General features: G+C 36.4%; 2 protein-coding genes across 2 annotated transcripts; one reads left to right on the top strand and one right to left on the bottom strand.

Annotated features, from left to right (window-relative positions):
- Nucleotides 1-9,074: 9,074 nt before the first annotated feature.
- Nucleotides 9,075-10,055, bottom strand: LOC140175041 (uncharacterized). The gene is made up of 2 exons (XM_072201941.1): nucleotides 9,465-10,055; nucleotides 9,075-9,269 (listed from the first exon to the last, which is right to left on the bottom strand). The coding sequence occupies exons 1-2, from the start codon at nucleotides 10,053-10,055 to the stop codon at nucleotides 9,075-9,077; spliced, it is 786 nt and encodes a 261-aa protein (XP_072058042.1).
- A 7,217-nt stretch (nucleotides 10,056-17,272) lies between these two features.
- LOC140175040 (uncharacterized) lies at nucleotides 17,273-19,709 on the top strand. The gene is made up of 3 exons (XM_072201940.1): nucleotides 17,273-18,431; nucleotides 18,978-19,037; nucleotides 19,297-19,709. The coding sequence occupies exons 1-3, from the start codon at nucleotides 17,273-17,275 to the stop codon at nucleotides 19,707-19,709; spliced, it is 1,632 nt and encodes a 543-aa protein (XP_072058041.1).
- Nucleotides 19,710-27,792: the final 8,083 nt, after the last annotated feature.

Raw genomic sequence — 27,792 nt, 5'->3', positions numbered from 1 at the left:
ATTTATAGCAGACACTCGGGTGTAGATCAGAGCTTTCTTTGGGTGTATTTGTTTTGGTAGTGTGAGTGTATTTACATTTATGGCTTTTTCTGTTATTTTAGCTGAGTTGTTGTCGTTCGGGTGTATTATATGAGACATGATTGGGTATGTTTTTAGTTTTTGTCATAGTGTATTCTGCAGCCTGTGTATTAACAGCTTATGGCTTTTATTGTCATTTTAGTTGAGTTGGTGCCGTTCGGGTGTATTATATTACCAATGATTGGGTGTATTTATAGTTTTTGACATGGTGTATTCTGCAGCCTCTCTCTGTTGTTGATGACCAGTTTATTCCGAAGGTTGGAATGACCTTTACCACCCTTGAAGATGCTAGAAAATTTTACAAGAACTAGTATTTCGGAGATGTTATTTCATTTGACACCACATACAATACAAACAGGTAATAAACTGTCCCTTTTTATGATTCTAAATTAATGTGTTTTATGAATCTGCCACAGAGGTGTATATTGGGTGTTTTTTGGGTGTATACAAAGCATTTGTTGGGTGTACGTAATGATTTTCCATTCTGCACTATGGTAATTTGTTTCAGGTATAATTTGGTTTGTGGTTCTTTTTTCGGGGTGAATCACCACGGTCAGTCAACACTTTTCAGATGCTCTTTGATGAAAAACAAAGATATTGAATCATTTAAATGGTTATTTCAATGTTGGCTTCGTTGCATGGGAGGAAATGCTCCGAAAGGGTTTTTCGCCAATCAATGCGCATCAATGAAAAGGGCTTTAGAGGCCTGTATGCCAACAACAATTCACCGTTGGTGTATTTGGCACATCATGAAGAAGATTCCAAGCAAATTAAACGGGTACAAGGGACATGCAGAAATTGCACAAGAAATGAGCGAAGTTGTTTGGAACTCTCATAGTAAAGACTCATTTGATAGGAATTGGAATGAATTTCTGCTGAATTTTGGTCTTGTGGACAACAAGTGGCTTTCAGGTAATATTTGTTTAAAAAATCTGCAGCAGAGGTGTAAATTTAATTTTCTTCGGGTGTATTTATAGTATGTGTTTGGGTGTATTCTGCAGATCTCTATGAAGACCGTCATATATGGGTTCCAATCTATCTGGATCACCACTTCTGGACAGGGATGAGAAGCACGCAAAGGATCTCTATGTTATAAAATACTGTTTATTTTTTTACAATGGTTTAAGGGTTTTGGGTATTAGGGTTTAGGGTTTTATGGTTTACGGGGTACATGTTAGAGTTTAGGTTTTAAGTGTTTCGTGTTTAGGGTTTTAGGGATAAAGCATCAGGGGGATAGATTTTTTGGTGTATATTCAACGTTCTTTGGGTGTAAAAAATGGCAAGTTATGGATGTATATTTAGTTTGATTTTTTCCTTCATATTATAGTACCTGTAATTCATACATTTTGAATACAGCAGAGAGATTTTAATTATTGAAAGAAATTTTACAATAAACAGAACTATAATTGGAAAATTTTTATAGCATGTGTTCAATTTGTTACAGGACTATATAACATTTACATTAAACAATGTCAATATCCTCAGAATCTATCTGACAATATGGACTCAATAAAAACGAGGATGGCTTGAACAGTCTTATTGCATTACTTTTCCTAATGGCTTCAGCTTTGTCTAGATTCATGTCATGGAATAGAATCCTGAAAGCATATTCCACTCTAAAGTGGTCCACCTCGTCCTACAGTTAAAAAGAATATTCTGTTTAATCAACCATGTTAATTGAGAAATGTAATACAGAGTTATTTACTTTTTAAACACATTTACCTAGCTGACATTTATTTCATCTAAGCACACTTACATTTCTTCCAACTTGGTTTCTGACTGCCATTTTTTCTGAAATAAAAAATACACTCATATATATCAGCAGGATACACTCAAGGATATAAATAAGATACACCCATAGATATCAGTCAGATATCACTCAAACATGCATTAATATACAAGGGCAAGCAACATTACAAGTTCAGGCAATATACACCCATGGACAATCAAATATTAAAACAGTGAAACTGTTGAATATATATTACAGTATATCAGTTTAGAAAAATACACCCATAGATATCAGCAAGATACACCCAAGGATATAAATAAGATACACCCATAGATATGAGTCAGATACACACATAGATATCAGTCAGATATCACTCAAACATGCATTAATATACAAGGGCAAGCAACATTACAAAGTCAAGTAATATACACCCATGGACAATCAAATATTAGAACAGTGCAACTGCTGAATATATTACAGTATATTGGTTTAGAAAAATACACCCATAGATATCAGCAAGATACACCCAAGGATATAAATAAGATACACCCATAGATATGAGTCAGATACACCCATAGATATCAGTCAGATATCACTCAAACAAGCATTAATATACAAGGACAAGCAACATTACAAGGTCAAATAATATACACCCATGGACAATCAAATATTAGAACAGTGCAACTGTTGAATATATTACAGTATATCAGTTCAAAAATATACACCCAACAAAGTATGTGGTATACACCCAACAAGTTACTTTATATACACCCAGCAAATTACGCATTATATTCCAAACAATCAATTACCAGAAGAACTAGAAAAACAACTACAGTAATACCTAGAACAACTAAGAAGAACACTATAACCTAGAACCAAGAATAACAGTAAAATGTAGAACAAGTAGAATATTAAAAACTGTAAAATGAGACTTAGAATAAGAACAGTAAAACCTAGAAGAATGTAGAAGAACAGTAAAACCTAGTTCTTCGTTTTCGAAATCTGAAAAATATAGAATATGAGTGAAATAGTAACATAACGTACCTTGAGTATTATAACTTCGTTTTTTTCTTGAGATTCTTGATCGAGAGTTCTACGTTGTGTTGATGGAGAGTTCTAATCTTCGCGACAAGTGCTATTTCTGCAGTTTGGAATGTTGCTCGAAAATGGACGGTTTGTGTTTTCTTTGAACGGGTTGGAGAAGTGGAAGAGTGCGTCATTAAGGAGCGCTATTTGCGAAGAGAAACCGTTTGAGTGGGACGCGTGTAATTTACGCTCCATTCAAAGTGAGATGAGTGTGCGTGTAAATGATGTGTGGGTTGGAAACTTGTAAAATTTGTAGGGCCTTTTTACTTGTATGTGTAGGAGGCCCCTATGTTAAAAATGTAAAAACAAACTTATTATATATACATAATTACATATATATGAGAAAGTATAATTTATCCTTTAATTTCTTAAAATACTAGAACATATAATTGCTGCGGCTTCTTGTTGATATATACATGCATAATAATAATTATCATCGTTTAATATGATATATGTTAATTATTTTTATATTTTGTTAAAAGTTTTATAACTTTTTTTTTTACTAATAGGTTAGTATTGCTTACAAATGCTACATCATTTAGAATGGTAATATAATTGAAGAATGAAGTTGAATCAGCCATGTATATTGGAAAAAATTATTATAAGTGAAAAATAAGAAAGTAAGAGGGACACGAATGCATCGTAAATATATTACTACTAGTTATTTATTATAATATCGGTAATGATAGAAAGACAATAACAAAGTAATTTAAATTAAACAGCTCAAACTTATTTACATTAATTTTAATGATAATTAATGAATACTAAATAATATACGTATTTATATTTGAACTAATTTTTTATTGTCATTTAAATATTATTGTTACAATATATTGTTAAACAATAAAAATAACTTTAAATATATTTTACGATTTCAACAATACAATTTTACCACGAAGTACATATATCCAACAGATTACAAAGATAAAAATAAAATCAATTTTGCAAGAGAGAAATTAAAATAATTTTAAAATAAAACCTTGATAAATACATATCAAGTTATTATAACTAAATTTATTATTGTCTAAGTAATAACACACATTCAAAATTTTGTTGGAATAACAAGTCCAATCATATTATCTACCTCAAAAACCTGCAAATTATATATATATAGACAACGGTAAGTTAAAATTCCTTAACATGTGTGAACATAAATATATATTATTATCAACTAAAAATTAAAGCGGAGTACAGACTTGAGATTTCATGTACTAGTGCATAAAAAAAAGGGACAAAATTAATGTAAAAATCTGCAGTATACATTTTGGTTTGTATAATTTTTTCGGGTGTAGTTTTAATAAAATGAAAAATTAAAAATAAATAAAATTTGTTATTATAATCATTACACATGTATATATCAATTTGAGAATAAATACCTAATAATACGTTAGACTAAAACTACAAAAAAAAATTATGGAGATCAAAATTTTAAATCACTAATTTTGTAAAACTAAAATTATGCCGAACAATTTTTGTTTTTAACATTTTTTAATATGTATATTAAAAATAACACTTTAACAAATCGTTTACGACAATAAAATATAATCTTAGCCTATCATATTTATTTAAATGAAAGAAAAATAAGATTGATGATAATAAAATATTTTTTTTAAATATTACCATTTATGGCAATAAAATAAAATTATATCAAATTTTTAGCATTCAAAAGTACAAGAAAATATATTTAAAGAAGTATCATGTAAAATTTAAAAAATTGAATATAATTTGTTACTTTATTTAATAATTATCACTACTCGATGTCAACCATGTGTTGATCTCGGATATTTTCAACTCAGATGTTTTGAATTTGGATGTTTTAAACTCGGACACGGATACTCAAGAGATAAATGATTCACTATCGTGCCACAACTTCAACCATAAAGTTGAATTTTTGAAATACCATGTTTAAGAATTTGAAATCTTTGAATTTTCTATTGAAGAAAATTGTACTCTAAACTACTAAATAATTTGTGGCAAATTTAAATCCTAATATCATATAGAACCATGAATAAAATTTAAAGTTGTCATCATCATTGTCATAATTTTCTCTTATCTGTTTTTTATTTGGTAGTTCCTCATCTTATGAGCATATCCTTGTGAGTGGAGATTCACATGGGTTTGAATTTTTCATATAACTCAAATTTTGGAATTTTTGAAGTTAGATCCCTGATGAAATTTTGCCTTTAAAATTATTACAAGAGAGATTCAGTTCTCTAAGAAAAGACAAACTAGACATGACATGAGAAATTTGTTCTCAAAATAAAAGTTACTTGAGAGATCAAGAGATTCTAATAATACCAAGTTGTCAATATTTTGTGAAATCATTCTCATCAATTGATTGTGAGATAAATTTAAAGCGCAGTGAGCATAAACAATACTATTGGTACCAATCCGGATAGATTGTTACTTGAAAAATTAATGTCACGCATTGAATATGTATAATTTAATTTAATACCCTTAATGAGCATAATAAGATTATAAGTGAAGACAAAAATAAAGTAACTTTTATAAAAAATCTTAGAAAAAGTAACACCAAATGAATCAAATGATTCATTCTTAAAAATCATGCTTGTCATATTGTAATAACAACTTGAAATTGACCTTGATAAATTGTTTTGACAGATTCGATATCTTGAAAAAATTAAGTTTGCATATTGTAGTGGAAATATTACCACTAAATAAATTAGATTATAATTGGAGCATAATTATATTTTGTACCATCCAATTTGATATAGTTTCTGAAAATTCATTTTCACCTTAGATTTAGAACATGAAACTTTTCACAATTTCTCAATGAGAGACAATATTTCAGACAATCTATTATTGAATATACTAAATGAAGTTAGATTGGACAAAATACCAATTGAGTAGAAAATTTGGCCTTTAAGATTATTACCTTCCAAATTAATATAATGTGGTGATTTTCAATGCATCCAACAACTCAGAGTCTCCCTTAATAAAAGATTATAAGAAAAATTTTAAATATTTCAAATTATTTTTTTCTTTTGTCTTGTGACATAAGAAATGAGAAATAAATCAAAACAAAGAGTAGTTGGATAAATATAAAAGAGTGACATTTGGTAATACTCGTGACACACTACCTCTCAAATTATTACAACTCAGCATTAAAATTTTTGAACTAAGTAATACATTCGAAATGCTACCATTGATTGAATTGTTATGCAAAACAAGAGAGTGAACTTGATCAGAAACTAACTTCTAGAGAGAACATACTCTGATACTACTTATTGGGCCACTATGGAGAGTTTTCGACCACCGGAAGACTTTGAAGAGGAACTAACTGAGAGAACATACTCTGATACTACTTATTGGGCCATCGTAGGGAGCTCTCGACCACCGGGGAGACTTCGAGGAGGAATCAAGTGAGATGATACCACTTGTTGGGCCACCGTGAGAAGCTCTCGACCACCGGGAAGACTTCGAAGAGGAATCAAATGAGAGAACATACTCTGATACCACTTGTGGGATCATCGTAGGGAGCACTCGACTACTATGGAGACTTCGGAGAGGAACTAAGAGGGAGAACATACTCAATGAAAGAGACATTTCACCAGATAATTTATTATTGACTAAAATAAATGAAATTAAGTTGGACGAAAAATTTATTAAGTGAGAAATTCGGCCTCTAAGATTATTGTCTTTCAAGTTAACATATTGTAATAATTTTCAATGCATCCAACAATTCGCAATCTTCCCTGATAAAAGATTATGAGCGAGATCCGAATATTTTAAATTTTTTTTCTTTTATCTTGTAACATAAGAAATGAAAAATGGATCTAGACAAAGTTGTTGGATAAATTTTAAAAAGTAACATTTGGTAATATTCGACACATTTTTTTTAAAGGAAAAAGCTCAACACAACAAGGTGGAGCATATAAAATAATAAAGAACAACCCGACAACTCTAGTCATGACAACCCCTAGTTATCTTCGGCATTGCCATCAACAACCATAGGGTTCACCACCACTCCACTCATCGGAGAGCAAGAAGGATCTACTAATAATATCCACCACACGTGAACTTTGATTCCTGAAGATTCTATCATTCCGTTCTAGCCAAAATGTCCAGATAACAACAAAGAAGCCAATCATTCACCTCCTCCTCTCACCTCTTCTTGCTGCGGCATTTGCCCAGCTTTCAAAGTGTTGTTTGAGTGTGCCAGACATGGTCCATTTTCTTCCAAGAGCGAATAGCCAAGCACACCACACCTGTCAGAAAATCTCACAACCAGCAAACAAATGAAAAGCAGACTCCACAGACTTACCACATAAGACACATGGGTACGATCATTTGGGTTAATTACACCTAGTCTACACAGTCTGTCCTTAGTATTCACCCTCCCCACCAACACAAACCAAGAGAATAACTCGATCCTTGGTGGAACGAAACCCTCCCAAATCGCACTTGTGAAGCTATAGCTTGTTATTTCCTCCGGGAGAGCCGCTTCCTGCAACACCTGCACAAATGAGTTAGTCGAATAAATACCATATCTATCAAATTTCCAGACTACTCTGTCCTCCCTCTCAGATATTAGCTGAACAGACTGTAAAATCTGATGGATTTGGTTTACTAGTTCCAACTCCCACTGAAAAAGCTCTCTCCTCCATTGAAAATTCCATATCCACTCTAGCCCATCCCAAAACCCGCAATCCCCAATAACAGAATCTTTGAGGTATGAGATCGAGAAAAGCCTTGGAAACAACTCTTTAAGAACACCGTGAGGTAACCAGATATCCTCCCAGAATCGTACTATTCTGCCATTCCCTACATCCACATACAAACCCCTGATCATTTTTTCTCTCACATGTGGCTCACTGATTTGTAACTGGCAAATATCCTTCCAAGGACCCCCCTTTGTAGGTACAGGCTGACCACACAGCATCTCATTCGGATTCAAGTTATTACAGGAGCAGACGACTTTCTTCCACAGGGGACAATTCTCTTTCGAGAACCTCCACCACCACTTAAAGAGCAAATCTGTATTCCGAATTACTGCGTCTCCAATTTCCAGACCACCTGCCTTTTTTGGAGCCATCACCACTTCCCATTTTACTAGTGGTATCCCATTTCTCCCATTCTCTTTACTCCACAAGAAGTGCCTTTGGAGTGAGATCAACTTCTCCGCTACCACCTTCGGCATCTTGTATAGGCTAAGATAGTAGATAGGCAAACTATTCAGAACAGACTTCATAAGAACCAGCTTACCCGCTTTGTTTAGGGTATTTGCTTTCCACAGACTTAACTTGTCTTCCACCTTATCAATCACCGGTTTTCAAGTCTTCACAAGCCTCGGGTTTGCTCCAAGAGAAATGCCAAGATATCGGACTGGTAGAGACTCCTCCTTGCATCGCAGCAACTGACACATCTTACGCGTCCAATGCCGATCACTGTTAATCGGAATGAAGCTAGACTTCTCAAAATTGATACTCAACCCCGACATCAGCTCAAAGCAACATAACAATCGCTTGTAGTTCCTGATAGTATCTTCCATAGTAGGACAGAAGAGAATGGTATCATCTGCAAACTGTAAGTGCGACAGCTCAATGTTATCCCTTCGAACCAAAAGTGGATAGATGCGGCCATTCCTCACTGCCTCCCTAATCATCCTATGTAGCACATCAACAACTAGCACAAACAGAAACGGCGATAAAGGGTCTCCTTGTCGTAGTCTCCTTTCCATCTTGAAAGGCTTAGTGGGGGACCCATTTATCAAAACCGACATAGACGCAGAGCAAACACACTCCTTAATTCACCCCCTCCATATATGGCTGAAGCCCATTTTCTGCAAAACAATATCCACAAAGCTCCATTTGACCTGGTCGTATGCCTTTTGAAAATCAAGTTTAATAATCGCAGCACTCTTCTTTTTAGCCTTCAGCCACTGCATGGTCTCACAGGCTATCAATGCCCCATCATGAATTTTTCTGCCCTTTACAAACGCACTCTGTGTCTCTCCTACTAACCCTGGCATGACCTTCCTCATTCTCCGAACCAGTAACTTACATATGACCTTATACACACAACCCACCATACTAATCGGCCTGAGGTCTTTTATTTCTTTAGCCCTAACAAACTTCGGTGCTAGTGCCACCCAAGTGATATTCGAATCTCTAGGTAACATAGAAGACCGAAAAAAATCCAAGACTGCTGCAGTAAACTCCTAGCCAACTTCTTCCCAACACTTCTTGATGAAATTCATATTATATCCATCACTTCCTGGTGCTTTTGTTGATTCGCAATTCCATACTGCCTCCTTTATCTCTTTAACAGATGGCATCAACTCCAGTTCTGCTGCCTCTTCTACATCTTTCTGTATTACTAACCCATCCCGAAAGCCTACGTTAGGTGACACCTCCTATTGGTATAAGTCCTTGTAGAAATCTCTTATAGCCACCTTAATCCTGGCTTGATTCCTCACTACTCTTCCATGAATCATTGAAGCATCAATCCGGTTTTTCCTCCTTCAAGCTGAGGCTAAATTATGAAAGTACCGAGTATTTTTGTCCATCTCCTTTGCATGCCTGGATCTTGACATCTGCTTTCAATGTACCTCTTTCCTGATATACCACCTCTTACAAGAGCTGACTAGCGCCTTCCTTCTTGCTTCCAAGGTTCCATCATGCACTCCATTACTGACCATATCGTCTACTTTCTTGATCTCCTCCTCAAACTTTTTAATCCTCATGTCCATAGACCCAAAATTCTCTCTATGCCATTTGCCCAAAGGAAATGTCATGGCCTTTAACTTGTCCAGGAACCGCACCTCCCCTAGGCTTCTCCACTCCTCCTTCACCATTCTCAAGAACCCTTCATGAGTGAACCATGAATCAAGACTTCGAAAAGGTCTCGGCCCCCTTCCGACCCTTGCAGCTTCCATCACCATTGGGCAATGATCCGATAACCCTCTTGGACCACCTCGTAGCCTTGTATTGGGAAACTCTTCTAGCCATTCCAAAGTAACCAACATTCTATCAATGCGGCTACAAGATTGGCCCCTGAACCAGGTAAGCAGGCGGTCAGATAAGTCTAAGTCCACTAGTTCCATATCCTGAATCCAAGATGTAAAGTCTGCTGCCGACCCTGTAAAAGTAGTAGCCCCTTTTCGCTCTTCCACTTTAACGACCTCATTAAAGTCTCCCATAAAACAAAAAGGTACTTGACATAACCCAGATAAAAAGTTCAGCTCTTTACACACAACCAGCTTTTCATTCCTAGTATGCGCACCATACACTAAACAAATAGCACAACGAAAACTACGCTTGATCAGCTCTCCCTCCACGCACAACCATCTATCTCCTTTATAACAGTTGCCTATCTTAAAAATTGTTTCATCCCACATCAATAATAGACCACCTAAAGCACCTTCCGCCCCGACATACTTCCATCCTATCGCATCATTTTCCCACAGTTGCACAACATCAAATTTAGTTACTACCTCTCTTTTAGTTTCTACCAGGCCTAGCATACGTATATTAAAATTTCGCCTAAAGGTTTTCACCATACTCAATTTTCCAACTCCCGCCAACCCCCTAACGTTCCAAGAGCTAAAAATCATTTAAAACCAGCTATACACACCTTACTCTGATTTTTTGGGCGACTTCTTCTAACTTTCTCCTTTTGCTTTGCTTGCCTTTTCTTCCGGGCTATTGCCTCATTCTGTGCCTGCAGTACTACCATAATATCATCTTCCTTGTTGTACTGAGCTGCTCCAGATTCAACTGCCAGGTCCCAAGCCTTCCTGTTCTCTTGCATGTTATTCTCACGTTTATTTTCAGACTCTTCTGTGCCGGTATCACTGTCAGCATCTAGTGTTACATCCCTCAGGTCCTCTGGCTCCCCCCTTGCACCATCCTCCTTTACCTCCGCCGTTACTGCCAGACCTTGGCCTTCCAAATCGTCCGGTCCTTTAACCGGTCGAACTCTTTTTGAACATTTTTTGTACGGACCGCAACCTGTCTTTATCCCCTCCCATGCCAAATCACAACCCGTTCCCCCTTCTGTATGTCAACGAGCTCAAGGGGACCCACCAACCCAGACGAGACCTCCCCTCTCAGCCTCGCCATCTCCAAGCCACCATCAATACGCTACATCCCTGCCGCACTCGACCCACTGGATTTATCACCGCACCCTACTACGTCATTCAATTCGCGCTGCGCCCCACTCGCAGCCGTACTTTCCCTGTACATACTGCTGATCTCAGCTCCAGGAGCCCTACAATCACTTCCATAGTCCCAGGATAAGGTTCGACCTGAATCTTCTTCCGCAATACTAGGTAGCAATCCTACACCGTCAGCCGTTGTCCCTTTAACTCCCTTGATTGTTGTCGTTGTCGTTTTAGAACTCAAAAATTTTGTACTCCATTCATTCAAAATCTCCCGAGGTATTACCATTTCGCCCTCCTACTATTCTTCATCCCTTGCCACCATGACAACCATCTCTGCCTCTGCTTCCCGTCCCACTACCTGCACGTGACTACATTCCCTAGCATCATAGGCGCTGCCGAGCATGGGCCCACGATTGTCGGCCACGACCTCCTTCAACATACAACCGGATAAGGCCCAAGCATTACTTCCCACCTCCTTAACCACCACATCAAACCCAGTCGTGCCTACAACGAGATGGATTCTTTCACTAATGGCGTCAAGCCGAAATGTATCAATCAGCACACGCCCCACCCTAAATGACATAAGAGAAATTGTCGCAGCATCACATGACACCACCTCACCCCACTGTTTACCAATCAAACAAAACGTAGCGTCTGACCAAACATGTAAAGGGATCCCAACGCACTCCAGCAAAACTCTTCTCTTATCACATCGTTCAACCTCATTCCACCGTCTAACACTTCTGAAGAATGTTAGAAGGCCATCCAGTTTCAGAGCAAGAGCTTCTTCCACACTACGAAGGCTATCCAAAACTAATAAAGTTTTATACGTCCCCCTCTCGCAAATCTTTACCACGTTAGGCCAATTCATCCGAGCTGTTACAGTCAACAAATGAAAATCTATGGCAGAAGTTGTCATCCCAATAATACTCCTATTTAGCCAACCGAAATTAGTGGTATGCGCAGAGACCCGAATTTTCTTTACCGATGAGTCCCCTACATGATTACAAGCCTTCACGTCGTCCACAAGATAATAAGGTTTGCTACTAATAATCCCACGAGTAGCCTCCCCAATATCTGCGCGCCTTCTATCATAGACTTGCTCTTCATCCTGTCCGGGAGATTTTCCATCATCAACCCTACCATCCACCGCCTTTCTCCTTGTACCTCTGGTGTCTACCGCAGTCTTTCCCTTGGAGATATCTCTTGTACTTAGCCTCCCTTACAAAAATCTCCTTCCCTCGTAGCCGCATGGAATTCATTTTTGAGATCGCTTTCAGCGCCCTTCCATTTGTAGTGTACCTGATGAACGCAAAAAGATATACATCACCATTTCTCATTTTTCTTGAGAGATAGATGTCATTGATCCTCCCCGTCCATGAAAACAACTGAAACAATTCCTGCTTCGATATATCTCCTGGTAGCCTATCCACAAAGACGGTGAAAGAATCTTGTTCCAATCTAACATACTCTTCTCGGTTCCAAACCCTAGGATCCTTGGCTTGAGGTTGTAGTTGACGAGCCCGACCCGCCCGGTGTTTCCCCAATTCCCTCTCTCGCTTTCTCTCATACTATGCACTATGTAATATTCAACACGTATTATCTCTTAAATTATTGTCATCTAGCATTAATATTTTGAAATTAAATAACACATTCAAAATGATGTCATTGATTGAATTTTTATGTAAAAAAAACACTGAACTTAATCAGAAACAAAATTTCAAAATTTTTTAATTAGTTCTATTGAGATTTTTTAGTTCACAATGTTTATTCCAAAGAAGAAAAATTAGAAATCTAATGGAGTATATTATCAGCTTTAAGATTGTCATTATTTGACAAATCAAGATGGTAGATGTTGTTAGAAGAGTTTCTACGTTGATCATAGTATTGGATGATGTTGATGTCATTATTGTCCAAATCCAAGTAACTTAGAAATTGAAGATCAAACAAAGAAGAGAGGTTGAGTTCACTTGTTAGGTAGCGCAATTTGTCAAAATTATCATAATTAGAAAAAAATTGTTGGACAATGAAGATTGAGCTCTTTGACTTTGTCGGTGATGTTATCATGATAAACTCTTTTTCATTGGCAACAATCTTTTCTCTCAATGGACTATGAAAAAAATAAGGCAAAAGGATCAGTGACTCCATATTTAAATGTGAGCAATAAGCTCTTGTCCTTTTCATCACAAAGAAAAACTTTGGAATTGTACGTAGCTTTACATAGTAATACTAACCAAAGCAAAAAGATTTGAATATGGTATTAAAAATTCATGGTTTAGTTTCAAAGCATTCAATCTAAAACATAAACTTTTCAGATGGACTTGAAAAAATTTTAATTTAAAAAGCTAACATTTTATGGGGATATATATATATATATATATATATATATATATATATATATATATATATATATAATTTTAGAAGCTAAGAAAAAGTCCGGCAACTGTAAAATTTGAGATAATAGAAATAAAGATTATAAATGAAGATAAAAATAACATAGTTACTGTGAAAAATCATAGGAATAATAACACCAAATGAATCAAATGATTTATTCTTAAAAATCATACTTGTCATGTTGTAACAATAACTTGAAATTGACCCTGATAATTTGTTATTTGAAAGATACAATATCTTGAGAATATTAAGTTTGTATATTATAGTGGGGATATTAGCACTAAATAAATTGGATCGTAATTGGAACACAATTATATTTTGTCCTAACCTATTTGATATAGCTATTGAAAACTCATTTTTATTTAGATTTAGAACATGAAATATTTCACAATTTCTCAACGAGAGGCTATATTTCAGATAATTAATTATTGAATAGACTAAATAAAGTTAGATTAGACAAAATACCAATTTAATAGAAAATTTAGCCTCTAAGATTATTACCTTATAAGTTAATATATTGTAATAATTTTCAATGCATCCAACAATTCAGAGTCTTCCTGAGAAAAGATTATGAGAGGGATCAAAATATTTCAATCTTTTTTTGTCTTATGACATAAGAAATGAAAAATGGATCAAGACAAAGAGTTGTTAGATAAATATAAAAGAATGACATTTGGTAGTACTCGGTACATATTATCTCTAAAATTATTACAACTCAACCTTAAAATTTTTGAATTGAATAACACATTCGAAATGCTACCATTGATTGAATTGTTATGCAACACAAGAAAGTGAACTTGATCATAAACTAACTTCCAGAGAGAACATACTTTGATACCATTTGTTGGGCCACTATGGAGAGTTTTCGACTACCGGGAGACTTTGAAGAGGAACCAAGTGAGAGAACATACTCTGATACTACTTATTGGGCCATCATAAGGAGCTCTCGACCACCAGAAAAACTTCAAGGAGGAAACAAGTGAGAGAACATACTTTGATACTACTTGTTGGGTCACCATGGAAAGCTCTCGACCTCCGAAAAGATTTCAAATAGGAATCAAGTGAGAGAACATACTCTAATACCACTTGTGGGGTCATCGTGGGGAGCCTTCGACTACCATAGAGACTTCGGGGAGGAACTAAGAGAGAGAACATATTCAACAAGAGAGGCATTTTTCAGATAATCTATTATTGAAAAATAAATAAAATTAAGTTGGACAAAAAACTTATTAAATGAGAAATTTGGCCTATAAGATTATTGTCTTTCAAGTTAACATATTGTAATAATTTTTAATGCATCCAACAATTCGCAATCTTTCCTGATAAAAGATTATGAGCGAGATCCGAATACTTTAAATTAATTTTTTTTATCTTGTAACATAAGAAATGAAAAATAGATCCAGACAAAGAGCTGTTGGATAAATTTAAAAGAGTACCATTTGGTAATATTCGAGGCGTATTATCCCTTAAATTATTGCCATCTAGCATTAATATTTTGGAATTAAGTAACACATTTGAAATGCTACCATTGATTGAATTAATAATTATTATGTAAAATAAAATACTGAACTTAATTAGAAACAAAATTTCAAAATTTTTTAATTAGTTCTATTGATATTTTTGAGTTTACAATGTTTAGTAATGGTAGAAAGAATTGTGTATATATCCATGAAGGAAGTTTGTAGTTCATAGCATCCAATATCAAAGTTTGAAGTTAGAAAGGAGAAATTTATTTAGGATCAAAGTTAATGAATAATAATTGTGAGCCTAAACCTAAAAACTTTAGGTTTAAAAAGGAGTGAAATTTTTTTTAGAAATATTTTCTGTAAAAGAATTTGATTCAAGTGATAACCTAGTCAAAGATGACAGATTTTTAAAACCCGTAGGTAAAAGACCTGAAAATGAATTTTCAGAAAGAATTATATCTTGTAATTTTTCAAATTGATCCACCCAAATTTAAATAAATCTATTGAGATAATTGTAATCCAAAAACAAGGATTCGAGGCTTTGAAAGTGTAGAAATGTCTCAGAAAATTAATCTTGCATCAAACTTTTGAAAAAGAGAATAGCTGGGATACTAGAATTAAGATTGAAAATCCAATTCGATAACTTAGCTGGTATAAAGCGATTGGCAGAAAGATAAAGGACTTCAAGAGCCGTAAAATTAGTATATTAAAGAAATGGATAGATATCTCAAAGTTACCTCCAGATATAACTCTTAAAGTGAAGAAAGTAATGTCACTGACTCAAGCTAATTAGTCTCTTTTTGAAGATTAATTCCACTGAGGTCGAGATACTCCAAAGAAGAAAGATTAGAAATCCAATGGAATATATTATCAGCTTTAAAATTGTCATTATTTGACAAATCAAGATGGTATATGTTATTAGAAGAGTTTCTACGCTGATCATAATATTGGATGACGTTGATGTCATTATTGCCCAAATCTAAGTAACTTAGAAATTAAAGATAAAACAAAGAAGAGAGGTTGAGTTCACTTCTTAGGCAACACAATTTGTCAAAATTATTATTGTTGAGCCTAGTTTGGTTTTGGGTTATATTATGATGACAAACATCGTTTTGGGTTAAAAGCCCAATATTGTTTAATGTGTGCTTTATTGTGGCAGGCCCAAGTATACAAGCATTTGATATATCAGCCCATCACAGCAAACAGAAAAGCAGCTCACATTGTTCCTTGGTGCAGTAACCAAGTCCAACAAATTCCTCATAGCACTGTTCAGCAACATTAAATGATTATGCATATATTTGATAAAAGCAATATGAGGACAGCTGTATTCATGCAAGGACAAGTGTAGCTCTATAAAAGTAAGCAAGGACACAAGGGCACACACACTAACCCAAGGAAATCACAAAAGCACTGCTGTGATTCGTGGTTATGCAAAACACAAACTTGCATAGAGTAGCAGCAAGGAAATGGATCAGAATGGAAAAGAGGAACATGCCAAGGAAGAAAGAAACACAAAGGACAGCAGAGGTAGTGGTGGAAGCTCCTCGGACAGCAGGGGAAGTGGAGCAGGATGAAGAAAGGACTGCATGCCATCAAGGACCACTCCAACGAGCAGCAAGGAAAAGAAAAGAGGAAGAGGCTACAATGAAGCCAAGCTGAAGATATAAAAGAAGCTTCATTTCATCTTCTGAAGGTAAGAAAGAGAGAACACACATTCAGAGCACCTTCTCTAACACAGAGCTGGAATCTCTTTCTTCTACTCAAGCTTAATTCTTATTTTATGCTATGGCTGTCTTGAGTTATTTTCTGTTTTGAGAAAAAGGCTATTATGTGAGGTTCAAAAGCCAAGAGAAAAAAAGGCTAGAGTGATGCAAAATGGCCACTGTTTTTCAGATGTAATTTGGGTTTATGAACTAGGATTGGTTCCCCTTGCCAAGTTGGGTTAGCACTTGGTGAGAATTGAATCTGTGTAGGTTCCCCTTCCAAGTTGGGATAGCACTTTGGGTTTGCTAAGCTTTGGTATATAAAGCTTAGGGGTAGATACTAGTTGGATTAGGAATTAATTCAATAGTATTGGTGTATGTAATCTGAGAATTATAGTGGAAATTCCACCATGGTTTGTGGTGGAGACTGGATGTAGGATTCATGGCACTGAGAATCCGAACCAGGATACATGCTGGCCTTTTTCTTCCTTTCTCTGCACTTTTAATGTTCTGCGTATGAGACAATTCTAAATAATCTCCTGCAACGCGAGCAATAGCAACACAGAGTTTGAAACTTTAAGTTTTAAACCAACTTGATTCAACCCCCCTTCTCAAGTTCCACTAGAACCATCAATTGGTATCCAGAGCAAGGTCTCAAGAAGGCAAGCTTCACAGCTTGGAGTAAAGATCCATGGCCAACAACATGAATCCCAACATTGTGGCCTTCACTCTCACTGAAGGACAGTCCAATAATAGACATCCCTACTTCAATGGCAGCAACTACTCTTACTGGAAAGAAAGAATGAGAATCTTCGTGCAGTCGATTGACTACAACATCTGGAAGATCATTCTCAATGGCCTCGACGTTCCTACCAAACAGAATGCTGATGGAGAAGTTGTGGCAAAGGAGGACAACGAATGGACAAATGAAGAAAAGAAGAAGGTTGAACTCAATGCAAAGGCAATCAACCTGATGCACTGTGCAATCAGCTTTGAAGAGTTCAGAAAAGTGTCAAGGTGTAAAACAGTGAAAGAAATCTGGGATAAGCTCAGACTCACTCATGAAGGCACTAAGCAAGTGAGGGAGACCAGAATTGACATGCTGATGAAGGAGTATGAAATGTTCAGTATGAAGGAAGATGAGAGCATCGATCAAATGTTCGAAAGGTTCTCGATAATCATCAACAATCTGGACGCCATGGGAAGAAGCTACTCTAAAGAAACCTTGGTAAGAAAGATTCTGAGAAGTCTTACTAAGAAATGGGAAGTGAAAAGCACAGCCATCTCTGAAAGAAATGATTTGATCAAAATCACCTATGATGAGCTGAGAGGCAAGCTGCTCGCTTATGAAACCACTCACATGTCTCAAGACAAAGATGACAAAAAGAAAAGTATAGCACTAAAATCAAGAATGACAGCCCAAGGAGAAGAATCTGATGACAGTTTCTCAGATGAAGAAATGGTGCTCTTTGCTAGAAAAATGAGAAGACTACTAAGATACAAAAATAAAGGCAAAGGAAGCTCTTCATCCAAAGATGTCAAGAAAGATCAAGTCAAGTTCACATGCCATCACTGCAAGGAGCCTGGTCACTTCAAGTCAGGTTGCCCTCAACTTAAGAAAGGCGAAAAATTCAAGAAAGACAAGAAGAAGGTGATGATGGCAACATGGGAGGACTTGGAGAACGACACCAGCTCAGAAAGCTCAGATCAAGAAGCTCAACTATGCCTGATGGCAGATCATGATGATGAAGATGAGGTAGATCTCTCTGACTTATCTATTGATGAACTGCGCTACATTATCAAAGACATTTCTGTGAACTCTAAGAAACTCTTGGATAAGTATGCTAAATGTAAGAAAGAAAATGAAGCTTTGAGGACAGAAAATGATCTTCTTTTGAAAAAGATTAAGGCAAATGAAAATAATAATGAAAAGTTTTTAAAAGAAGAAAACATTGCCTTGCGAACTGAATTAGAAAAATTCAAACTCAAGCATGAAGTTATTGCCTCCACTGATTTGATTTCTGAAAACAAAAAGCTGAATGAACAAATAAAAAGTTTGAATGAAGACTTAGCAAAGTTTGTTCAAGGTTCCCAAATCTGAACAAACTGCTTGCTTGTCAAAGGTTTGGGTCTGAAAAATCTGGACTTGGTTTCATAGAGGAAAATAAATCAGTTTTCAAACCAAACTTTAAAAAATCTGAATCTTCTTCTTCCAAGTTTTTCAAACCAAAAGGATTCAGCAAACCCCAGAAATCAGTGGGCAAAAATCAATGCTACAAGTGCAATAGAAATGGTCATGACCCTCCTCAATGTTTCATCTTTCTTAGGTCTTTTGGTAATGATAGTAAGTTATATAAAGTTGTTCATGATTTTAATGCTCTTGGGCAACCAAGAAGATTTCACATCAAAGGATCCAAATGGATTTGGATACCTAAGGTTAGCTAAAGAAAATGCAGGTTTGCCTTGCATCCAAGAAGAAAATGGAAATGTGGTATCTTGATAGTGGATGTTCAAGGCATATGACCGGAAGGGATACTTTCTTCATTAAACTCAACAAATACAATGGAGGATTTGTCACTTTTGGAGATAATGGTAAAGGTAAAATAATTGCCATTGGTAAGGTTGGCAAAGATTTTTCAACTTGCATTGATAGTGTCTTCTTAGTTGATGGGTTAAAGCATAATCTATTGAGCATAAGTCAATTGTGTGACCTAGGGTATGCTGTAACCTTTAGGAAATCTGATTGTAGAGTCATAAATGAGAAAACAGGGGTTGTTCTATTTGTTGCCAAAAGAAGTGACAATGTGTATGGTATCACTCTAGATGATCTAAAAGTTCAAAATGTAACTTGTTTCTCTTCAATGGAATCTGAAAAATGGATGTGGCATAAGAGGTTAGGACATGCTAGCATGTTCCAAATCTCTAAACTTGTAAAGAGAAACTTAGTTAGAGGTCTTCCTAATATAAAATTTGATAAGGATATCACTTGTGATGCTTGTCAAATGGGAAAGCAAATTAAAACCTCTTTCAAACCTAAGGAAGATGTCTCTACTAAGAAACCATTGGAGTTGTTACATCTTGATTTGTTTGGACCAACTAGGACTCAAAGTCTTGGAGGAAAGAGTTAAGGCATGGTAATTGTGGATGACTATACTAGATTTGGCTGGGTGTTCTTTCTTGCTCATAAACATGAAGCCTTTTCAGTTTTTGAGAAATTCAGCAAAAAGATTCAAAATGAAAAGGGCTTAAAAATTGTTTCAATTAGAAGTGATCATGGTAAAGAATTTGAAAATCAATTTTTTGAATCTTTTTGTGATGACCAAGGCATATCACATAACTTCTCTTGTCCAAGAACACCTCAACAAAATGGTGTTGTGGAAAGAAGAAATAGAAGTTTACAAGAAATGGCTAGAGCTATGTTATGTGAATATGAAATTCCTAAGTTCTTGTGGGCTGAAGCTGTGAATACAGCTTGCTATGTTTTAAATAGAACTATCATTAGGAAGTTTTTAAAGAAAACACCATATGAACTTTGGAAATGGCATCCTCCCAATCTCAGCTATTTTCATGTGTTGGATGCAAGTGCTTCATTCTGAATATCAAAGAAAATTTAGGAAAATTTGATCCTAAAACACATGAAGGCATTTTTCTAGGATATTCCACAAATAGCAAGGCCTATAGAGTTTATAACAAGAACTCCAAAACTGTTGAGGAAACCATGCATGTCACATTTTGTGAGTCTAACATTGTTCCTAGTATTTGCATAGATGATAGTCCAGGTTTTGAAGCTGAATTCCCCAAGAACGATGAGCCAGCTCAAAATAATTCTGATTCTCATGAAGTTACACCTGCCAGCAACGAAAATTCTGATTCTGCAGGAGACAATTTGGAATTATCTCCTGTTACTGCAGAAAATACTGATGCAGAGGTCATTGTTGATCAAGAGGAACCTGAATCCTCAAACCAATCAAGAAGACCAAGAGAATGGAGGTTTCTGAAAAATTATCCTGAGAAATTCATAATTGGTGATCCCTCCAAAAGTATTTCAACAAGATCATCTTTGAAGAGAGCCGAATCCAACAACATTGCTCTTTTATCAAAGATTGAACCTCAAAACATCCAAGAAGCTCTTGCTGATCCATCTTGGGTGTTGGCCATGAAGGAGGAATTGTTGCAATTTGAGAAGAATCAGGTCTGGTCATTGGTGCCTAATCCACATGGAAAGAAAGTCACCGGCACTAAATGGATTTTCAGAAACAAGCTGGGTGAAGATGGCTCCATAGTCCGAAACAAAGCAAGATTGGTTGCTCAAGGATATGATCAAGAGGAAGGTATTGATTTCGATGAATCCTTTGCACCTGTAGCTAGAATGGAAGCCATCAGATTGCTCCTTGCATATGCTGCTCACTATGGCTTCAAGTTGTTCCAAATGGACGTAAAGTGTGCTTTTCTCAATGGCATAATAGATAGAGAGGTTTATGTGGCTCAACCACCTGGGTTTGAAAACAAAACTTTTCCTAACCATGTTTTCAAACTAGCTAAAGCCTTATATGGTTTAAGACAAGCTCCTAGAGCTTGGTATGAGAGACTTAGCTCATTTTTATTGAAAAATAACTTTCAAAGAGGAGCCACTGACACCACTTTATTTATTAGAAATTATCATGATCATTTTATTCTTGTACAAGTTTATGTTGATGATATTATATTTGGTTCGGCTAATGAGGATTTGTGTGCAGATTTTGCTAAGCTTATGACTAATGAATTTGATATGAGCATGATGGGAGAACTCAATTTCTTCCCAGGCTTGCAAATCAAGCAAACTGCAGAAGGCATATTCATCCATCAAGAAAAATATGCAAAGGAACTTGTCAAGAAGTTTGGGCTGGAATGTGCTAAGCCTATGGGAACCCCCATGCATCCTAATATCAAGCTTGATAAGGATGAACATGGTAGAGATGTTAATGAGACACGCTACAGAGGGATGATTGGATCCTTAATGTATCTAACCTCCTAAAGAGTCCCACCTCTCAGCTGTGAAGAGGATCATCCGATATGTGCTTGGTACCACTAACTATGGTTTATGGTTTCCTAAGACTGATTCTTTTCAATTAGTGGGTTTCTGTGATGCAGATTTTGCTGGGGATAGGATTGATAGACGAAGCACCAGTGGCATGTGCTGCTTTCTTGGGAAATCCCTCATTGTTTGGTCTAGCAAGAAGCAAGCTACTGTGGCGCTCTCAACAGCTGAAGCTGAGTATATTGTAGCCTCCTTTTGTTGTTCTCAATTATTATGGCTGAAAACTCAACTAGCTGATTATAAACTGAATGTCTCAAATATTCCATTATTTTGTGACAACATGAGTGCTATTAACATTTCCAAAAACCCTGTTTGCACTCAAGAACAAAGCACATTGAAGTTCGTTTTCATTCTATAAGAGAACATGTGAAAAATGGAAATTTAGACATACAGTTTGTGAATTCTGAAGGTCAGCTAGCAGATATATTCACCAAACCATTGATAGAGGAAAGGTTCTGCAAGTTGAGAACTGAATTGGGCATTCTTGCTTCATCTCTGTTTTCTTAATTTTTTCTGATAATGAGATCTTTTGTGTTTTGTCTCATAAATCGCGGTGAGATTTTTTTTGGCAGATGATGAGTAAACTTCATTAAATCACTATGAAGCTATTGGATTCAATTCTGCTCATTATGAATGGTGGACGTCCAGTGCTGAAGCAGTCTCTGCACAAATTTTTATTGAAAACTTTGGGGTTTCTTCACTTTTTTTAAACAAGTTTTGTTTAAGCTTTCATGAAAAGTGGGCTTTCAAATGTTTTGGGCTTCATTTTTAGCATTCTTTTGGACCTCTGAACTAACTTCAATTTTTTTTTGTCTCAAATTTTGGCAATTACTATTTGGTTCAGTTGGGCCTCATTTTAAATGTTTACATGGTTTGGCCTTTACCACAAGGTTGCTTTTTCATTTACAATTGTTTTAAAATTCATTGTGTTTGTTTTTATCTGAAACGTACGAATGTACAGCTTTAACTTTCAAAACGTTTTTCAAAGATTGGATTTTTATCTTTTCAAGGTGCAACCTTTACACTTCTCAAGCCTATAATAACTCCCCACTACATGCATCCATTCACACTACCATCATCACTTCTTTCATCTTCATTAATCTGTGCTCTATAAAATGGCTCGAAAGAAGAGAGCTGCTCGCAGAGGCTCCCACAGTGGCACCCACCGTTCTGATCACACACACTCATCTCCATCTCATTCCCCTACTCATTCCTTACCATCTCCACCACCAAACCCTTCTCTTGACATGGCCCGCACTAAAACCACCGCTCGCCGACCTGGCGTTGCTCCTCGTCCTTCACCTCCTCCTCCTCCACCCACATCTCAACCCAGCTCCTCCAAACCCAGCTCCTCCAGAGGAAAGAGGCCTCTTCACGAAGACGAAGATACTTGCCCTACTCAGACTCGCCATACCCGCGGTACAGTCATCGATTTCCCTCTTCGTTCTGTCTCTGAACCCAAACTGTCAAACCCCATAGCTTACAAGTCTTTCTATGTTGATTTTCCCCATGAGTCTTTTGATCGTCGTCGCTATCAATCTCTCATGAACTATCTGTTTTTCTGCAAAGATGTAAACGAGCATAAACTTTGTCCCTCTAAACTTGTCAATCTAGACAAACTCCGTAGGAAAGGTCTAAACTTTATACCACTGTTTGTATATCAAGGTTGGTCATCCATTCTGTCCATCAAAGAGAAAATTTACCCTGATTTGGTCAAGTAGTTCTATAGCAACATGTCATACAAAGAAGAGAGAATCGCTTCTTTTGTTAAAGGCAAAGTGATTATTCTTGACAAATATCACTTAGGCAAAGCCTTAGACTATCAGGACAGAGGACCTGATGTCTACACCTCTGGTAAGTGGGACGATACGTTCAATGTCTCTTACTTTGATGCCCTAAGCACTGTCTGCATCAATATCCCTCTCATGGAAGGTAACACTACTACTCATAAGTCTCTTGGTCCAGTCCGTGCCCCGCTGCACAGGATTGTAAACCATGTCATCTTGCCTCAGAGTGGTTCTTTTCAACGCGTCTCATTCTGTGACACACTGGTTTTGTATGCATTGCTTTCAAAAACTCCTATTTCATTTGCTTACTTGCTTGTGAGACACATGCATGCGTGTATCAGTACCAAAAATGCTTTACCATATGGCATGCTTCTTACAAAAATTTTTCAATATTACAATGTTAATTTTGGGGCTGAAATTGCTAAAGACTGTAACTCATATATCAAAGGGGGTGGTGCAGTAAAGAAAACAGCTCCTAGGCATCGCCAAACTGATGACAGTACTGATGTTCCCTCTATTGATGAGGATCCTCTAATTCCCCCTTCCACATCCACTACAGTCAAGACCATGACACGCATTCTGAAGAATGTGCTTGAAGAATTCCTCAATCTGACAGATCTTCTTCTCCATCATGGTGTTGAGCGCAAAAGGAATCAAGTTTTGGAGGAAAATGCTCTCAAAAAGACCAAGGGAAGGATTCGGATTCTGAGAGACTTTGTGGAGGACATCGAGGTTGGCCTCACAACTTCTGACAATGAGGGGGAGGACGATGGAACCTCTGATGAATCCAACTCTGATGCCTAGCTTCTTGTTATCTCATCTGCGATTATGACTTGCTTTTGTTTTTGTTTTGGACTTGTTTATTTTTTTGGATGACTGTAACAGACTTAAATTACTCTGCAACAGACTTTTGTTTTGCACCAGCCACTAAAAAATTTTGTGCAGGTTTTTCCTTTCCTCCCTTGATGACAAAAGGGGGAGAAAAGAAAGGGAATGTTAGTTTTTGGCTTAAGAGATTAATAGTAATAGTTAAGAACAATGTTTTGTGGTGCTATGATTTATCCTGTGTGGTGCTTTGTGTTAGTTGCTCTGTGCTCTCATTACTGTGATATATAGTTTAGAAATATTGGTTTTGGCTGTACTTAAGTTTGTTTCAAGAAAAGATGTAAGCCATGATTAAGGGGGAGTAATGCTAGCATTCAGGGGGAGCAACTTTCAATCTAAATGTCGTCAAAGGGAAGTGTTCTTAACTCTTTCAAATTAAGTCTTTAATTTTTCTATTTCATCATGTTTGTCATCAAGGGGGAGATTGTTGAGCCTAGTTTAGTTTTGGGTTATATTATGATGACAAACATTGTTTTGGGTTAAAAGCCCAATATTGTTTAATGTATGCTTTATTGTGGCAGGCCCAAGTATACAAGCATTTGATATATCAGCCCATCACAGCAAACAGAAAAGCAGCTAACATTGTTCCTTGGTGCAGTAACCAAGTCCAACAAATTCCTCATAGCACCGTTCAGCAACATTAAATGATTATGCATATATTTGATAAAAGTAATATGAGGACAGCTGTATTCATGCAAGGACAAGTGTAGCTCTGTAAAAGTAAGCAAGGACACAAGGGCACACACACTAACCCAAGAAAATCACGAAAGCACTGCTGTGGTTCGTGGTTATGCAAAATACAAACTTGCATAGAGTAGCAGCAAGAAAATGGATCAGAATGGAAAAGAGGAACATGCCAAAGAAGAAAGAAACACAAAGGACAGCAGAGGTAGTGGTGGAAGCTCCTCGGACAGCAGGGAAAGTGGAGCAGGATGAAGAAAGGACTGCATGCCATCAAGGACCACTCCAACGGGCAGCAAGGAAAAGAAAAGAGGAAGAGGCTACAATGAAGCCAAGCTGAAGATATAAAAGAAGCTTCATTTCATCTTCTGAAGGTAAGAAAGAGAGAACACACATTCAGAGCACCTTCTCTAACACAGAGCTGGAATCTCTTTCTTCTACTCAAGTTTAATTCTTATTTTATGCTATGGCTGTCTTGAGTTATTTTCTGTTTTGAGAAAAAGGCTATTATGTGAGGTTCAAAAGCCAAGAGAAAAAAAGGCTAGAGTGATGCAAAATGGCCACTGTTTTTCAGATGTAATTTGGGTTTATGAACTAGGATTGGTTTCCTTGCCAAGTTGGGTTAGCACTTGGTGAGAATTGAATCTGTGTAGGTTCCCCTTCCAAGTTGGGATAGCACTTTAGGTTTGCTAAGCTTTGGTATATAAAGCTTAGGGGTAGATACTAGTTGGATTAGGAATTAATTCAATAGTATTGGTGTATGTAATCTGAGAATTATAGTGGAAATTCCACCATGGTTTGTGGTGGAGACTGGATGTAGGATTCATGGCAATGAGAATCCGAACCAGGATACATGCTGGCCTCTTTCTTCCTTTCTCTGCACTTTTAATGTTCTGTGTATGAGACAATTCTAAATAATCTCCTGCAACGCGAGCAACAGCAACACAGAGTTTGAAACTTTAAGTTTTAAACTAACTTGATTCAACCCCCCTTCTCAAGTTCCACTAGAACCATCAATTATCATAATTAGAAAAAAATTGTTGGACAATGGAGATTGAGCTCTTTGACTTTGCCGGTTATGTTATCACAATGAACTCTTATTCATTGGCAACAATCTTTTCTCTCAATGGACCATGAAAAAAGTAAGCCAAAAGGATCATTGACTCTATATTTAAATGTGAACAATAAATTCTTGTCCTTTTCATCACAAAGAAAGACTTTGAAATTGCACGTAGCTTTACATAGTAATATAATACTAAACAAAGCAAAAAGATTTGAATATGGTAGTAAAAGTCCATGTTTTAATTTTAAAGTATTCAATCTAAAACATAAAATTTTCAGATGTATTCAAATGATTTATTCTAAAAAATCATGCTTGTCATGTTATAACAACAACTTGGAATTGACCTTGATAATTTGTTATTTGAAAGATTCAATATTTTGATAAATTCAAGTTTGTATATTATAGTGGGGATATTACTACTAAATAAATTGGATCGTAATTGGAGCACAATTATATTTTGTCCCACCCTATTTGATATAGCTATTGAAACTCATTTTCACTTAGATTTAGAATATGAAATTTTCACAATTTCTCAACGAGGGAGGTAATATTTCAGATAATCAGTTATTGAATAGACTAAATGAAGTTAGATTGGACAAAATACCAATTTAGTGGAAAATTTAGCCTCTAAAATTATTACCTTCTAAGTTAATATATTGTAATGATTTTCAATGCATCCAACAATTCGGAGTCTTCCTGATAAAAGATTATGAGAGAGATCCAAATATTTCAATTTTTTTTGTCTTATGACATAAGAAATGAGAAATGGATTGAGACAAAGAGTTGTTAGATAAATATAAAAGAATAACATTTGGTAGTACTCGTAGCACATTACCTCTCAAATTATTACAACTCAGCATTAAATTTTTGGAACTAAGTAACACATTTGAAATGCTACCATTGATTGAATTGTTATGCAAAACAAGAGAGTAAACTTAATCAGAAACAAACTTCCAGTGAAAACATACTCTGATAACACTTATTGGGCTGCTATAGAGAGTTTTCGACCACTGGGGAGCCTTTGAAGAGGAACTAAGTGAGAGAACATACTCTGATACTACTTATTGGGCCATTGTGGAGAGTTCTCGACCACCAGAAAAACTTCGAGGAGGAATCATGTGAGAGAAGATACTCTGATACCACTTGTTGGGTCACCGTGGGAAGCTCTCGACCACCGGAAAGACTTTGAAAAAGAATCAAGTGAGAGAACATACTCTGATACCACTTGTGGGGAGCCCTCAACTACCATGGAGACTTCAGAGTAGGCATGGCAAAAATCTCCGGCGAGACGGGTACCTGCGGGGATTTACCCGCTGGGTGGTGGGTATAGGGGGTGATTTCGACTCGCGGGGATGGGACCGGGGATAGAGGTCCCCGTCCCGTGAAGACCCGTTAAATCCCCGTGTATATGAAAAGATGAAAATACCCTTAATATATATATATATATATATATATATATATATATATATATATATATATATATATATATAATATGTGTGTCATTGTTGGAGAAACTCTAACCGTCACATTATATGCACACATTCTTTACTGCTTCAGACATAGACTCCTCTCCTCTTCACTCCTCCTCAAAGGTGAAACCATCAGTCTCGTCTCCTCTCCTTTCATTCTCAAACACCGCCGATTGCCGATCGCTGACCGCCACATCCCACTATCTGGGTCCTTTACCGCCGCAGTCTCATCTCTTCTCCTCTCCACTC

This window comes from Arachis hypogaea, chromosome 9 (genome assembly GCF_003086295.3).
Source record: "Arachis hypogaea cultivar Tifrunner chromosome 9, arahy.Tifrunner.gnm2.J5K5, whole genome shotgun sequence".
Taxonomy (NCBI): domain Eukaryota; kingdom Viridiplantae; phylum Streptophyta; class Magnoliopsida; order Fabales; family Fabaceae; genus Arachis; species Arachis hypogaea.
This window is presented reverse-complemented; position numbering and strand designations above follow the sequence as displayed.